Source organism: Hyaena hyaena, unplaced genomic scaffold, assembly GCF_003009895.1.
Source record: "Hyaena hyaena isolate Hyena2069 unplaced genomic scaffold, ASM300989v1 scaffold_88, whole genome shotgun sequence".
In the NCBI taxonomy this organism is placed as follows: domain Eukaryota; kingdom Metazoa; phylum Chordata; class Mammalia; order Carnivora; family Hyaenidae; genus Hyaena; species Hyaena hyaena.
The window spans coordinates 135,249-152,942 of record NW_024080720.1 but is presented as its reverse complement, the minus strand read 5'-3'; the positions used below and the strand labels follow the sequence as shown (position 1 = coordinate 152,942).

Genomic DNA, 17,694 nt, shown 5'->3' with positions numbered 1-17,694 from the left:
CTCAAACTACCTTGGGCAGAATGATTGAAAGAATGAATGAGTGAAGAATGGAATGTATTGGCTCTTGTAATTAAGAAGCACACAGGTAACTACTCACAGCTACAGCTGTATCCAGGGCTCCAAGTGTCCACAGGACCCAGTCTTGCTCTCTCCATCCCCGGGCTCTGTTTTCTTCAGTGTTGGCTCCATTACTAAGTAAGTTTTTCCCTGGCTATCCTCTTTAGCCACCCTAACAGAAATGGAGATTATCCCACAAGTGAGACTCACAGGACCATTTAGGTCCTGTGCCCATTTCTGTGCCTTACACTGGAGCTAAATGAGATGAAATACTCTGGTGCAGTCCAGTGCCACGTGTCTGTCCCTGAAACAAACACATCATCCCACTATTCTGATGCCCCTTTTATCTGGGCCTGGGTCACATGCCCCTCTTGAAGTTAGGAATGGAATCAGCTCACCTGACCACATGAGCTGACAGAAGGGAAGCAGTCTCTTAGCAAAGAGAGGGAGGAATGGGTATTGGGTAGGCAAATCTACAGATGTCCACTTAAGTATCAGTGTTGAGAAATTCTTTAGGAATCATCTAGTTCAACCTCCTCACCTGTAAGAGGTGTGTTTTCCATAGTTCCCCTGAATCACTAGCAGAGTTATGTTGCTCTTGTCCTGCCAAAGACCCCTCCCCCATCCAGATCTACCCCTACTCCTAAGCTGGCTATGAGATAAGTCGATAGCAAGGAAAAGTATTTTCTATTGCTTTGTTTTCCTATGCAGACTCCTCCTAACAGGTCTTCTTAATGCTGTAGGTAGCTTAGCCACAAGTTTATCATGTTTGCCAGGCTGTCTGGACAGGGGCCTTTGCACTGGAATAAAATATCCACGTGATCTGTCTCTGTACATCTCAAGTGACCATGAAGTCTTTCCTGGGAACTTAATGGTCACAACCCTAAGGGATGTGTACAGAAGGGTGTGTGATAATGGGATTATTCAAAGTGCCTTAATTACAGTAATTTCTCTGACATTGGCCATAACAACTTCTTTCTAGATATGTCTCCTGAGGCAAGGGAAACAAAATCAAGAATAAACTATTGAGAGTTTATAAAACTATAAAGCTTCTGGGGCACCTGGGTGGCTCAGTCAATTAGGTATCCAACTTCTGTTCAGGTCATGATCTCGCAGTTCATACGTTCAAGCCCCACATTGGGCTCTGTGCTGACAGCTCAGAACCTGGAGCCTGTTTATGATTCTATGTCTTCCTCTCACTCTCTCTCTATGCCTCTCCTACTTGCACTCTGTCTCTCTCTCTCTCCCTCTCTCTCTCAAAAATAAACAATAAAAAAATTTAATAAAAAAATAAATAAAAAGCTTCTGCACAGCAATGGAAACAACCAACAAAACTAAAAGACGACCTACTGAATGGGAGAAGATATTTGTAAATGACATATCCAATAAAGGGTTATTATCCAAAATATAGAAAGAATTTATACAACTCAACACCAGAAAAACAATATGATTAAAAAATGGACAGAAGACATGAACAGACACTTCTCCAAAGATGACATACAGACAACAGACACATGAAAAGATGCTCAACATCACCAATCAGAGAAATACAAATCAAAACCACAATGAGATACCACCTCACTCCTGTCAGAATGGCTAAAATAAAAAACGTAAGAAACAGTAAGTGTTGGCAACTATGTGGAGAAAAAGGAACTATCATGTACTGTTGGTGGGAGTGCAAACTGGTACAGCCACTGTGGAAAAGAATATGGACGCTCCTCAAAAAAAATGTAAAAATAAAATGACTACATGATCCAGCAATTTCACTACTGGGTATTGACCCAAAGAAAACAAAAACACTAATTCAAAAAGATATTTGCACCCTTATGTTTATTGTAGCATTATTTAGAATAGCCAAATTATGGAAGCAGCTCAAGTGTCAATTGAGAGATGAATGGAAACTATATGTTTTGAGGCCTATATATATGTTTTGAGGCATATATATAACTATGGTTTTGAGGCATATATATATAACTATATATACATATAGTTATAGTTAACTATAACATATGTTAACTATATTGGAATTTAAAATAATTTTTAAGTGCCTAAAATAATTCATAGATTTCTTCTTTTGATCTTTCCATAAGAGCCCCTATGCCACCATGGCACAATAGAAAAGAAACAGTTATCATGAGGAGAATTAAGAGACACAAACTTTGAGATATAAAATAAGTTATGGGGATGAAAAGTACAGCATAGGGAATATAGTGAATAATATTTCAGTAATGTTGTATGGTGACAGATGGTAACTACACTTATCATGGTTGAGCATTTCATAAGTACGTAATTATTGAACCACTATGTTGTACACCTGAAACTAATATTGTGTGTCCACTATACTTCAATTAAAAAAAAAAACAGTCAAGGGGCACTTGGGTGGCTTAGTCAGTTAAGCATCCGACTTTGGCTCAGGGTGTGATCTCATAGTTCATGAGTTCGAGCCCTGTGTCAGGCTCTGTGCTGGCAGCTCAAGAGCCTGGAACCTGCTTTGGATTCTGTGTCTCCCTCTCTCTCTCTCTGTCCCTCCCCCATTTGCACTCTTTCTTTCTCTCTTTCTCTCTCTCTCAAAAAATAAAGAAACATTAGAAAAAAAATTTTTTAAACAGGCTTTGCCCCAAAAAGCACACAGTCTGGAAAACAGAGATGTAACAAGATGATTACAGTACCTTGCTTCAGTGTTACAGGAACATATAGTCAGGTTCCCAGCAGGAAATTGATGCTGTACTCAAAAGGGGTGACTGAAGTGGATTCAATGAAGGGACTTTGCAAAAGGAGAAGGGAGAGTTACAGGAAGCAGAGGGGATGGTGAAGCATGCCACAGAAGGAAGCTGCTACTCCCCTACCCCCACTTGCTGAGCTGGCATGAGCAGTTAGGGAACCCAGCAAGCACTGGAGCTAGGGCAGAGGGCTGCCAAACAGGGGCTGTGGGCTTAGATGAAGGGAGGCAGCTGTGGCCCCACAAGGAAAAGTGAGGTGGAGTAAATGTTTCAGTCTTTCTTTCCTCCCACTCTCTGGTCTCTTGATGTTTCCTCCCACTGGCCAAACCCAATCCGAAGTCCAGGGACAGTCCACAGAGGTCGCCAATGGACACAGAGGAGGGTGGAAAATAGTAGAGAGAGGTTCTGGAGGTTAAACAGAAGATGACCTGCACAGCTATGAAGACTGTCCAACCCAGACTAGCAGCAGGCAGAGAGGGTGAGTCTCCCAAGAGAGTTGGCTACATGGAGAAAGGGTTTCCCAGGAAGAGAGATGATGGTGTGTAGGGGCACAGGCATAGAAGAAGCATGCTATATTCAGGAAGCTACAAGAAACCTGATGTGGCTGTAATTAGGAGACAGAGATAGGAATGGCCAGAGATGAGATTAGAGGCTTGTTAAGTTAAACATGCCATTCATCAAAAGAGGAAGAATAGATAGAGCCCTGGGTTTCTTGGTGTCTGCTTTATCAACATTTGGGTTCAGATTATTCTTTGTTGTGGGGAGCTGTCCTATGCACCATAGGATGTTTAGCATCCCTTGTTTCTAGCCACTAGATACCTGTAGCAACCTCCTGCCTTCCAACTCACGATAATGAAAGATGTCTGTAGACATTACGAGAGGTCCCTGGGGCAAAATTATCCTAGTTAAGAACCACTGACTTGGGAGAAGATGGGTTTAGTTCTGGGCATACTGAGTTTGAGGTACCTGTGAGACATTCAAGAGGAGATGTCAGATAAGCACTCAGGCTTATGGATTTGGAGCTCAAAACAATGGTCTGGGTTGGTTATTCAGATTTAGGAATTGCAAGCATACAACTGATGTGTTTAACCTGACGGCTTGAGATATAAGCATGGTATGTGTTTGCCACACCAAACTCCTTCAATGAAATGTTATTTTTAAAATTTCTGATAGACTTTTATGTCAGACCACATAAAGAGAGGGAGACAGAAAGAGAAAGAACCAAGGTCAATGAGGAGTTTGATAGCACTGGATAAGCATCCAATTTAAGGGATGGAGGTCTGAGTACAGTGAATATTTAAACTCATCCCAGTTTATAATCCTCCAGTCTGTCTCTAGACAAGGCATTTATATTGCTCTAGCTTCCTCCCTTAGACCTCTTTCGTTTCTTTTAGTTTGAAACATCTACAATTCTTATAAGAGTCATAACCTTTTATAATATGGTATAAGACTTTTTTATAGCAATGTGTCATGATGGAGAGGCTATATCCTTCATGATAAGTTGGGAGAACACTCACATACTGATTCTGTAAATAAGTCATAAGAGGCCAAGAGCCCACAAGAAGTGCATAAAAGTGCCTGGTGAGATGCCCAATAGCAAACATCTCCCAAAAAGAGGTGGGACCTACATGTTCAGATTCATTTCTCCAACCTGACTGATGACTCCCTACAACTATTTTACAGTTGAGGCAGAAAATGGATTGAGAGTGGTTTGCGCAATGGGGAGAAAGTTTTTCCTTTCAAAGTTACTCCTTTTGCTTTCGCATAACACACCCCCACCCTCAGATGCCATGTGAGACACTACATTCAATGAAACTCCTAGGAATCAACAGCCCCACATAATTTGCATCTTGTCTCCAGTCTAGGCATCACATCCAGTTATGCAACAATATATATTGACCATCTGCTATATGACAGACCAGCACTTGGTGAGAGGGATATGTCAGTGAACATAGGACAGAGAAAACTCCCTGTCTCCAAGGAGCTTTCCTTGTAGTAAGGAAGAACCTGGCTTCTAAGAACAGGGAAGTGGGCGTAGGAAAGTTCTCAGTAGTGGAAACCTTTTACTTCACCTTCTTTGCGTCCTGACATATAAGACCCAAGGTAATTCTCACTGTTCCATTCATATATTTTTAGCCAATTTTTGTGATAATTGCAGACCTGGTATTTACTCTTTAAAGGGAACAACAGGAAATGTTCAGGGAATTGTAGACGAGCCAATGGAGTCTACAAGCTGGGTTATCTTAATAAAAATAAAATTCAGCTATTGAAAAAAATACAACTCTGACAACCCATTATGGCCTCACAGAGGTTTATGATTATTCACTGTGATGACATAACGGGATTACGTTTGGTCCCTTCTTTTAATTCAGCAATTTTTGATGGCATTTTCATGTGACATTGTATAATCCACATGGCTTTCAAATTCATATCCCCTTCTTTCATCACAAGATTGACATTAAGGCCAGGAGGGTAGTCTTGGTGAGAGCTTCCAGTTCTATTGGACAAACAAACATTCCCCTTCCTGTACTTTCTGAGTCAAATGCTATGCCTCCAGTAGGAGAATTTTCCAGCATGGAAATGAGGAACTCCCACAAAGCACTTAGAAGGAGATCCTTTAAGGCTGACTTCCAGTAATATTTCCACTGGATTTTCTCATTCTCCCAAAGAAGTATCTTCCCATTTCCATAACATGATATTCTATCCATGCAGCAATGCAGGTTTCCAGCTCACAATTCTTCGTATCACCTCACACTGCCTCTCATTTGCTAGAATGTATTGCCAAAAGCTTTCTATATTACTTTTACCTCTGACAGTGATGTACAAAGTACTACTAGAACTCATCCTTTTTGTTAACAGTGGTACTTCCTCCCTCCCCCACCCCAGTGGCTTCTGCTTCTCATACATCCTAGGAACCAGTGTCTCACTGGGCAGATTCTGGGGAACGTGTGGAGAGAGGATGTTGGCATCTACAATAATGAAGTAGTTATATAGGCAGGCTCAGACACAACAAACTTTATCTGGTTGTCTTCTATGTGCCAACTGCTTGTGTGCACATTTTTTTGAAAGCAAATACAGCTTCAGTCTACTCCAGACCGACAAAATGCAGTATTTGTAAACATGATCATCCCCTAGTGCAACATATTTATTCCATGACTGACAATCTTTCTGAATCTATCCGTTGAGGAAGAATGAGCCAATTGTTCATCAGATTTACACATCTGTATCCTCCTTAAGCTTATCTTCTCCATGGGTGCTCTTGAAATAACCCAAACAGATGTGCATGAGGAACCATGCCGAAGATGAACAGCTGTTTCTGTATTGTACGCACAGTCAATGGTAAATTCCACTTGATGTAAGCCTGGCTATAAAAATCCAGGGAAACTTAGCTATTCAGTAGGGTTTCAATCTGAATTTGGGATTGCTATTCAAAAATGTCAGCAGCAATGCTGCCAATTTATATTGTAGAACTTACACATATTCAGACATGTGGCCATGGTGGCAGACAACAGTAAAAAAGATATGTACATAATAGGGGTGCCTGGGTGGCTTAGTTGGTTAAGCATCTGACTTGGGCTCATGTCATGATCTCACAGTTCATGGGTTCAAGCCCCATGTCAGGTTCTGTGCTGACAGCTCAGAGCCTGGAGCCTGCTTCAAATTCTGTGTCTCCCTCTTTCTCTGCCCCTCCCCTGCTTGCACTCTATCTCTCTCTGTCTCTCAAAAAATAAACATAATAAAAATTTTTTAACCACATAAAAAAAGGTATGCACATAATGAGCATAAAACTAAAATTTCCTTTCACAATCAACTTTTCCCTACAAATGACCTAGATTGTTTCACCATTCTTTTACATTTCAGAAGTCACTTAGCTTTTTAAAAAATCATCAAATAGGGCTTTTAAAAAAATCATCAAATAGGGCATCATCTCGGTATCCTTCTTTTCTCTCCACGCCTTAGTCTTAGTCTGCTAAGACTGCCATAACAAAATACCACAGACTGGGTGGCTTAAACAACAGAAATTTATTTTCTTACAGCTCAGAAGACTGGAAGTGCAAGATCAAGGTACTGGAAAGCTTGGTTTTTCCTGAAGCATCTGTCTTTGGTTTGCAGATGGCTGCTTTCTTGCTGTGTCCCCACATGGCCTCTTCTCTGTGTGTGTGCATCCCTGTCTCTTCTTCTTATAAGGACACCATCCATTTGTGACTCTTATAACATCATTTAACTTTAATCACCTCTCTAAAGGTCCTATCTCCAAATACAGTTATATTGAGGCATAAAGCTTCAACATACAAATTTTAGGGAGATGCAATTCATATTACATAATAGGTACCCTGTATTATATTTCTTTCTTCACTCTCCCCACCTGCCACTCTGCCTCTGTTCCCAGGCAGGAGTATCCATTACTTGTAAACATGTAAATATATGTTGGGGGCTTAAACATATTTAAGTTGGACATGAAGCCTGAGGCCAGTGGAAGAAATCAAGTCTCTTCCAACAGACAAAGTTATAGAGCTAAGAACAGAACTGGAATTGGAGTCCCCAGTCTCTGAGGATGAGAAAGTAAGCAGCACACTTGTGTGACAAGAGATTATAATTTTAAAGTCCAGAGTTGGAAAAGCAAAGAGTTTTTCCCTTGCCTGTCATTTAACCCTTTCTATATTCAAAAATATCAAAAAGATAATTGAAGAGAAAATTCCATTTTCTTATTCCCAGATCTCCTTGAGTGGCTCACTGGTGGTTTGTTTGGACAGGGGCAGAGTATTTCTCAAAGTACAGTGTGGGCATCTTCCTTAGGAGTGCATTTCCAAAACCCTAGGAACCATTCCCAGTGGCCTGGCATTGGGCATACAGGGGATGTTGCCTGGAGTGTTTCCAGTGGGCCACAGCACTGCCCCATTGCTGCAGGTTCACCCTGTGGACCCAATACTCCATCAGAGGCTGGTGTCAACCAGTTGCCCAGGCTGTTGTAGCACCTGCTTCCTTCCATTTATGGCATTGAGAATTTTCTTCCTGGGACCAAGCTGCATTTGTATACTCTGAAGGTCCTCATCAGAGCAAAGCAACAGAGCTTCTAGATCAATCTGCTCTCTCATGAAAATGGGAAGGAATTCTTCCAGGTGGTGGGACTGCAAAAATACTTCCAGAGGAGTAGCATCAACCACATCTTCCTCCCACTCCACTTCATCCTCATCCCAAGGCAGATCATCTTCATGGCTGTTTTCTGTTCCCTCTTTATTAGCCTCAGCTTCATCAGCCTCTGCTGCTTCTGGTCTCTGAAGCAATTCACTGCACATTTTAAATCCTAACTCCCTCCTGCTGTCTGAGATCTCTTCAGGACTTAATATTCTGTTCCTTCTAAAAACAATATTTCCTAGACCCGGACGGTTAAGAATGGACTCGTGCTGCACACATCTGTCCTCCTCTTGTAAGAACTGGAGCTTCCCTTTGAAGTCCTCTGAGAATGTGTCTTCTTCCTCTTCTCTGAACACTTCCATCACATTCTTCTCCCCATTTCTGCTCTCCTTCCCTACCTGCTCTCCTGTATCTTTGTTCTTCTTGAACTTTATCTTGAAGGTGTCTTTAATGCCCTTAGATACTGACCCAAATGTACCAGATGAAGAAGCATTTGAAAGGGATGACCTGGAGAAAGTATCCTTGGAAGAAGAAAGAGTCCCAGATTCCTCCTTGCTATAGGTGCGAGCCATCTTATTTTGGTGCTTCTCCTGGAGCCTCTCACACTCTTTGATCTGCCTCCTGGCATTCTTCTGAGCCTGCTCCTTCAGCCTGGTAACTTTCTTGGGGTTCATGATGTTCTGGGCAGTGGCAGCCTTATCCAGGAGAGCAACACATTCATTCTGCTCTCTGCTAGCAGCAGCATCCAGTGGAGACTGTAAGTTGTTGTCCAGGGCAAAGATGTTGGCACCAAAGTTGACCAGGAATGATACACAGTGGGTATGACCATTGGAGGCTGCATAATGCAGGGGAGTATTTCCCCAGATGTCACATCTGTTAGGGTCCCCTCTAGAAAAAATATCAAAAATACATATAATTTTTTTCTTAGAACATGAGATCCAAGAAAGTAAAAATAAAAACAAGATCAACAAAATACATGTTAATCCTGCCTTGGCATTGGTTACAACCTGTGAAAATCTAAACACATATAGAAATCAACATGGCCAAATCAGGCAATTAGAGATGAAATTAAAAAGTATATGGAAACAAATGAAAATGAAAACACAACAATTCAAAATCTATGGGATGCGGCCAAGGCAGTCCTAAGAGGAAAGTACATTGCTCTCCAGGCCTATTTCAAGAGATTAGAAAAAGCACAAGTCCAAAATCTAACAGCTCACCTAAAGGAGCTAGAGGCAGAGCAACAAGAACGCCCTAAACCCAGTAGAAGAAGAGAAATAGTAAAAATTAGAGCAGAAATAAACAACATAGAGACCAAAGAAACAATTGAACAGATCAATGAAACCAAGAGTTGGTTTTTTGAAAAAGTAAACAAAATTGACAAACCTCTAGCCAGGCTTATCAAAAAGAAAAGAGAGAGCACCCAAATAGACAAAATTATGAATGAAAATGGACTTATTACAACCAACCCCTCAGAAATACAAGCAATTATCAGGGAATACTATGAAAAATTATATGCCAACAAATTGGACAACTTAGAAGAAATGGACAAATTCCTAAACACACACTCACTACCAAAATTCACACGGGAAGAAATAGAAAACCTGAACAGACCCATAACGAGTGAAGAAATCGAATCAGTGATCAAAAATCTCCCAACAAATAAGAGCCCTGGACCTGATGGTTTCCCTGGGGAATTCTACCAGACATTTAAAACAGAATTAATCCCAATTCTTCTCAAGCTATTCCAAAAAATAGAAGTCGAAGGAAAACTCCCGGACTCATTTTATGAAGCCAGCATCACTCTGATTCCCAAGCCAGACAGAGATCCAACAAAAAAAGAGAACTATAGGCCAATATCCTTGATGAATACGGATGCAAAAATTCTCAACAAGATCCTTGCAAATCGAATCCAGCAGCATATCAAAAGAATCATCCACCAAGATCAAGTGGGATTCATTCCTGGGTTACAGGGCTGGTTCAACATTCGCAAATCAATCAATGTGATCCATCATATCAATAAAAGAAAAGATAAAAACCATATGATCCTGTCAATAGATGCAGAAAAAGCATTTGACAAAATACAGCATCCCTTCTTAATAAAGACTCTCGAGAAAGTTGGGATAGAAGGAACCTACTTAAACATCATCAAAGCCATCTATGAGAAGCCTTCAGCTAACATCATCCTCAACGGGGAAAAACTGAGAGCTTTCCCCCTGAGATCAGGAACACGACAGGGATGTCCACTCTCACCACTGTTGTTTAACATAGTGCTGGAAGTCCTAGCATCAGCCATCAGACAACAAAAGGAAATCAAAGGCATCAGAATTGGCAAAGAGGAAGTCAAACTTTCACTCTTCGCAGATGACATGATACTCTACATAGAAAACCCGACAGACTCCACCAGAAGCCTACTAGAACTGATCCAAGAATTCAGCCAAGTTGCAGGGTACAAAATCAACGTACAGAAATCGGTTGCATTTTTATACACCAACAATGAAGCAACAGAAAGAGAAATCAAGAAACTGATCCCATTCACAATTGCACAAAAAACCATAAAATACCTCGGAATAAACCTAACCAAGGATACAAGAGATCTGTATGATGAAAACTATAGAAAACTTATGAAGGAAATTGAAGAAGACACAAAGAAATGGAAAAACATTCCATGCTCATGGATAGGAAGAATAAATATAGTTAAGATGTCATTACTACCTAAAGCACTCTACACATTCAATGCAATTCCAATCAAAATTGCACCAGCATACTTCTCAAAACTAGAACAAACTATCCAAAAATTTGTATGGAACCACAAAAGACCCCGAATAGCCAAAGTAATACTGAAAAATAAAACCAAAACGGGAGGTATCACCATCCCAGACTTCAGCCTCTACTACAAAGCTGTCATCCTCAAGACAGTATGGTATTGGCACAAAAACAGACACATAGACCAATGGAACAGAATTGAGAACTCAGAAGTGGACCCAAAAGTATACAGCCAACTGATCTTTGACAAAGCAGGAAAGAATATCCAATGGAAAAAAGACAGCCTTTTTAACAGATGGTGTTGGGAGAACTGGACAGCAACATGCAGAAGAATGAAACTAGATCATTTTCTCACACCATGCACAAAAATCAACTCAAAATGGATAAAGGACCTGAACGTGAGACAGGAAACTATCAACACCCTAGAGGAGAAAGCAGGAAACAACCTCCTTGACCTCCACCGCAGCAACTTCTTACTTGACACATCCCCAAAAGCAAGGGAATCAAGAGCAAAAATAAACTGTTGGGACCTCATCAAGATTAAAAGCTTCTGCACAGCCAAGGAAACAACCCAGAAAATTAATAGGCAACCAACGGAATGGGAAAAGATAGTTGCAAATGACATATCAGATAAAGGGTTAATATCCAGAATCTATAAGGAACTCACCAAACTACACGCCCGAAAAACAAACAACCCAGTGAAGAAATGGGCAGAAGACATGAACAGACACTTCTCCAAAGAGGACATCCAGATGGCCAACAGACACATGAAACGATGCTCAGCATCCCTCCTCATCAGGGAAATACAAATCAAAACCACACTGAGATACCACCTCACGCCAGTCAGAGTGGCTAAAATGAGCAAATCAGAGAACTCTAGATGCTGGCGAGGATGTGGAGAAACGGGCACCCTCCTACACTGTTGGTGGGAATGTAAACTGGTACAGCCCCTCTGGAAAACAGTGTGGAGGTTCCTCAGGAAACTAACAATAGAACTCCCTTATGACCCAGCAATAGCACTGCTAGGAATTTACCCAAGGGATACAGAAATGCTGAGGCATAGGAGCACATGTACCCCAATGTTCATAGCAGCACTCTCCACAATAGCTAAAACATGGAAAGAGCCTAAGTGTCCATCAACAGATGAATGGATCAAGAAGATGTGGTTTATCTATACCATGGAATACTACATGGCAATGAGAAACAATGAAATCTGGCCATGTGTAGCAACATGGATGGACCTTGAGGGTGTTATGCTGAGCGAAATAAGTCAGGCAGAGAAGGACAAATATCATATGTTTGCACGTATAGGAGGATTAGGAGGAACTTGACGGAGGACCAAGGGGGAGAAGAAGGGCGGAAATGGTGGGGGAAAGGGAGAGAGGTAAACCATGAGAGACTCTTGAATGCTGACAAAAACTGAGGACTGATGGATGTGGGGGGGAGGGGGGATGGGCACTGAGTGTTATGTGGAAACTAATTTGACAATAAACTATTTGTAAAAAAAAAAAAAAAAAAAAAAATCAACATGGCCAGAAACAGAAAGAGCCCCTCTCTACCCTTTGTCTCCTTTTTAGAAGAAAAGCCTTCCAAGAAACTCTCCCCAAAAAAAGCCACTTTCATCTTTCATTGTTCCCAATTGGGTCACACATCTATAGGAAGAGAAACAGAGCTACTATTTTTAACTTAGGCCAATTAAAATTTTCCCCTGAAGCTAGGGATAAGGTTACCCAGTGGTGTGCTTGTAAATGTTTAATAACTGGCTTACCCAAGAAAAAGATCAAAGCTCTGATTTATAGCATGTGCCAATTTTTGTGTTGTACGTACACCCATCATGGCAAAATTCAAGCTACTAATGTGATATTACTGGACATAGAGTTTGGAAGAGATGTACAGTAACACACTGTTAGAAATTATTCCCACCATATATACAGAGCATAGTTAATAGTACAATGCACTAAATGATTAGGAAGTGATAAGTTTTGAGTATTTAAAAATATAATTTATTAACTGATAAGTTTAAATAACTTTATTTTTAATAATGACTGTGTTTAATGGACTCTGAAACTTCCTGAAAATTTAGCAATCATCTCTCATGAACTGATAAGAGCTCATTCCCACTCTAACAGTGTTACCCCAGTGGAGTCACATGTAGGAAAATAAAGAACTGAACAGAACTGGGTTCCCACCAGCAAGAAAGGAGAATGGATATTGTGTAGGTACCAAATAGTGTCTACTACAACCATTATTCATACAAAGAATAGAACATATCCATTGATTCTCCAACTTATTTCCATGTAATTACAGTGTCATCTATGTGATCAGTCTGCAATAGCTTGTGGTGCAATTGAGGACACTATTAGATGGGATTAAGGCCAGAGACCCCATGCCAGCATAGAAACAGGTATGCGGCAGGTGCTCAGTAAAGATTTGTGGATGAATGAATGCCTACTGGAATCTTGCCCCAGGCCACAACCCCACCCCTCCGATGAGATTGTGAGTTATTGGTAGGCATGTTGTTTAATATGGCTCTGGCCCCAAGCCCAAGTCACTGCTGAGAACTTTGATAATACAGATACTAAAAGGCATCTCCCCTCACCCTAGTCTAGACCTCCAAACCAGGATCTCTCTTAAACTTCCCCCAGTATGGCCCCATGGAAGGACAGGAGACAGGTTCTGAGAAGGCCTCTTGACATTCTTTGTGAGTAGAATGTGGAAGCAGGAGAGATGATCCATGCCCTTGCGACTGTCACATCAACACCTTGTGACCCTTTTGCTATTCCTTGCTACTCAGAGTTTTGTCCCTGAAGCAGCAGTTAAAGCTGCAGCTGCTAGCTTGCTAGAAATGCAGAATCTTGGGCCCCAGTCCAGACTTCCTGAATCAGAATCTGAATTTTAACAAGATACAAAGGTAATATATAAGTTCTCTGCAGATTGAAAGGAGCTGTACTAGTTCATATAGCCTAACCAGTGTCCATTAATTTGATGAATTGGATTTGTAACTTCTCTGTGGGAACCCTTGGTTTCCTCATGCTGTTCAGTTATGAAGGTTTATACTTTCAACATCATCACCACCACCTACCATCACCATCTCCTTCTTAAATAAAGACCAGGATAATTATTGGAGGGGTAAAATAAGGCTCAGAATGCTTAACTGATTTAAGCCTATTTCACAGGCAGCATACTTTGGATCAAGCCTGCCTCCAGGCCTAATTGTCTCCAACACAATACAGTTTTATGTTAACACACCTTCAAGTTTTTCTACTTTACCAGCTATGAGGCCTTAAGCCTAACTTTTATAGGACTCAGTGTCCTCATCTGTTTAAGGATAGGATAATTTTCATGGAGTTGCTACATGAACAAGTTAACATAAACTATTAGAAAAGTGCTTGCCCCATAGTGAATATTGAATAAACATTACCTATTATCATTTCCCTTTTCTCTAAACTCATAATCCCTAATTTCATATATTTATTTTTTCCCACAGCCATTTAATAAATTCCCATAGAACTATAATACCTCTTATGACTTTTGTTAATTGTTTATTTATTTTGAGAGAGAGTACAGGGGAAAGAGACAGAGGGAGAGAGAGAATTCTAAGCAGGCTCCATATTCAGAGTGGAGCTGGACATGGGGCTCCATCTCATGACTATGAGATCATGACCTGAGCCAAAATCAAGAGACAGATGCTTAACTGACTAAGCCACCCAGGTGTCCTAGCTCTTGTGACTTTTTAACACTTAAAGTCATATCATTTGCCCAATATTTATGCCTTAACTCCCTAATGAGATAATATGTCTTAGAGGGTCAAGCCTGTGTCTTTTTGTCCTTTATATCACATGTCCTAGCAGAAGTCTCAGATCTGATCTAAAGAAACCAAGCAAGTTATATAAGTAACTGAATGGACCCAAGTTTGTTCTTTCAACAAAGTCATAGTTGAGCGGGAGTTCCAATGAGAAAGGATAGCTGTCGCTCAGCAGCAGCTGACTGCAACCTTGAATAAAAGCTGTCATAGTCTAGCCAGAACTTCCATTTTCCAAACAAGGCCAGACATTCAGAATTTCATGTGGAATTTTTTGATTTTCAAACGTTGGCTCAAATTTAAAAGAAAAATACAGTGAAGTCCAAATAAAACATAATTTTGGACTGTATCCAGCCCATACGCTAGCAGTTGGCAACTTCCTTCTGAGCAGAGAACAGCATGAACAGATACACATATGGGTGATGTTAAACATGGCATATCTGAGGAACCACGGATATATTTCAGCTGACCAAAGTGCATGGAGATGGGGGCAAGGGAAATCAGTACAAAGAGGAAAGTAAGAAAATGAAATTTAATCTAAGGAAAGCAAATATTAAATAAGACCATTCTATTGGGCAGCTACTTCCAAGAGGTCTGGTCAGTATGTCTGATTTAATTGCTTTGGATCAAAGGAAACCTCCTTCAGCCTTAGCACAGTTGTGTATCTTTGGGGGGCACAGTGCCTTACCTCCAAAGATGTAGTTTTACATTTTATTTATTTTAACCAAGCACCATATTCAAAAGACTCTGTAAGTAATCTAGACATCAAAGAGGGATTGTAAAAATACCCAAGATGGTGCTATAAACATAAAAATATATATACTGGTTAAATTTGCCTGAAACTGTTGTTGGGTTGTGTAAGTTAAAAAAGAAATTATTGAGAGGAGAGAGCTATGGTGGGGATATTGAGGGTCTTCAGAAGTTTAGGTTAAATCTACATGCTTTGGAACTTAAAGGGACTTAAATAATCCTTTCAAGATGGAAGGAAGAACATCAAGAAAACCTTGAGATGACCGCAAAGATGTGTCTTAAGAAAATTTCAAATGCAAAATTCTAAATTTATAGATGAAACTGTCAGTAAGATGATTTAAAAATTTCCCTAGTGTATTTAAACTATTTCCACTTATAAAAATCCTATTCAAAGGCAACTTTCCTGGGTTCCTGGGTGGCTCAGTTGGTTAAGCATCTGACTCTTGATTTCAGCTCAGGTCATGATCTCGCAGTTCATGAGTTCAAGCCCTGCACTGGGCTCTGTGCTGACAGCTCAGAGCATGGAGTCTACTTCAAATTCTATGTCTCCCTCTCTCTCTGCCCCTTCCCCAGCTTCTGTTCTGTCTCTTTCTCTCCAAAACAAAATAATATAAAATAAACATTAAAAAATTTAAAACAGGCAACTTCGCAAATTTGTGTATAACTTAAATCAAAATATTTTCTAATGACAAATTTCATGGAGTCCTTCTAAATTGAATCTTTATCTTTTAGTCCTTGGTGTCTTTCATACTTCTTTATAGAACCATTATACATACCTGCCCAGGTTTTCACAAAATGGACCCCCTTGTTTGATCATCTGAATCCAATATTGATGCTATAGTGTTTGCCTGGGCTAAATTCAATCTAGTGTTGATTTCTTTTCCTATTTCTTTTTTTCCAAAAGGGAAACTCACTGAAGAGATTTTAAAATAATCCCCATTTTGCTCTTGCTTTTTGGTAGGTCAGCGCATTTGGGCAATAATTTTTAAAACTGGATTGGTATTACTGTCACTAAATGGGCAATTTGCTCATATTAACTTACTCTGAGCATCTGGTTCTCTTCATATTTTTTCTTTTGAAGTTAATTTGATTGTTTTTTGTGAGGCTGTTCTCAAAAAAAAATCAGTCTTTCAGAAATGTTTTTCTACATATGAAAACAATGCACTACCATCAGATAGGCAAGAATTAAAAAGAATAGTAATACTCAGTTTTGGCAGGAGTATGGGAAAATGAACAATGCTGGAGGAATCATAAAGTGGTTCAAATTTCCTGGCACAATATGTGCCAAAAGCTTTTAAAACATAGCATCCTCTTGAATCAATAATTCTGCCTTTAAGAATTTGTCCTAAGGAAACATTAGACCCTTGTGCAAAGATGAATAAGCAAGGATGTTCATTCCAACTTGTTTATAACAATTAAAAGACTGGATTCAAATTTAAGTGTCATGACAAGCAACTGATTAAATAAATTATGATGAAACCATAAAAACAGAATACCATGTAGTCATGAAAATACAGTGGCATAGGGTGCCTGGGTGGCTCAATCAGCTGAGCGTCTGACTTTTGATTTCAGTTTGGGTCATGATCCCAGAGTCATGGGATCGAGCCCCACATTAGGCTCTAGGCTGAGCATAGAGTCTGCTTAAGGTTTTCTCTCCTTTCTCTCTCTCTCTTTCTCTCCATCTGCCCCTTTCCCCCACTCTTCTAAATTCAAACTTTGTCTTTCAGTCCTTGATGTCTTTCATACTTGTTGATAGAACCATTACACATACATGCCCAGGTATTTGCAAACTGGTCCCCCTCATTTGATTATCTAAATCCAGTATTGAGGCTATAGTGTTTGCCTGGACTAAATTCAGGTAAATACATTCTTTCTCCGTCTCTGTCTCTCTCTCGCTCACTCTCACTCAAATTAAAAAAACAAATAAAAAAAAAACAGTGGCATAGATTTCTATTTTAAAGTGCAAATGAAAAAAAATGAAAGTGCAAATGGTCCACATCTATTGTTAAATAATTAGAAGCAGGTTTCAGAACAGCTTGTATACTGTGACTGCCTTTTTTCAGGGGGAAAAATGTACATGTGTCTGTACATTTTTCTAAGAAAAAGTCTGGAAGGATATATGCCCAAATGTTAATGACTGTGCAAATAGGTTTGATTTTTACTTTATTAAGTTTATCTTTCTCATATGATGTAAACTTTTACAGTAAGTACCCTTTAAGGATCATGGAGGAAGACAACTTCCATTAGAAAATGAAACAAAACTAAGAAAATTCACATACACTTTGTAGGCAAAATGAAATTTTGTATAATTGGGGCCATCTTCCAAGTGTAAGAGAACACATGTAATTATTGCTTTTCATCTTTAGATTTTGAAAAGAAAGAAACACATTTTAAACAAAGCCAGAGTTTGGATATTAATGGTTACCACATGATCTACTGTCAATGATCAATGACTAATTAACT

General features: G+C 39.9%; 1 protein-coding gene across 4 annotated transcripts in view; it reads right to left on the bottom strand.

Annotated features, from left to right (window-relative positions):
* Positions 1-6,788: 6,788 nt before the first annotated feature.
* The window catches only part of ANKS4B (ankyrin repeat and sterile alpha motif domain containing 4B), a 68,819-nt gene continuing 57,913 nt past the window's right edge, over positions 6,789-17,694 (bottom strand). For all 4 annotated transcript variants that reach the window (XM_039234423.1, XM_039234422.1, XM_039234424.1 and 1 more), the window contains one exon: positions 6,789-8,801. In XM_039234423.1, coding sequence (XP_039090354.1) covers positions 7,712-8,801 — 1,090 coding nt within the window. In that variant the 3' untranslated portion in view covers positions 6,789-7,711. The remainder of the gene's footprint in view (positions 8,802-17,694) is intronic.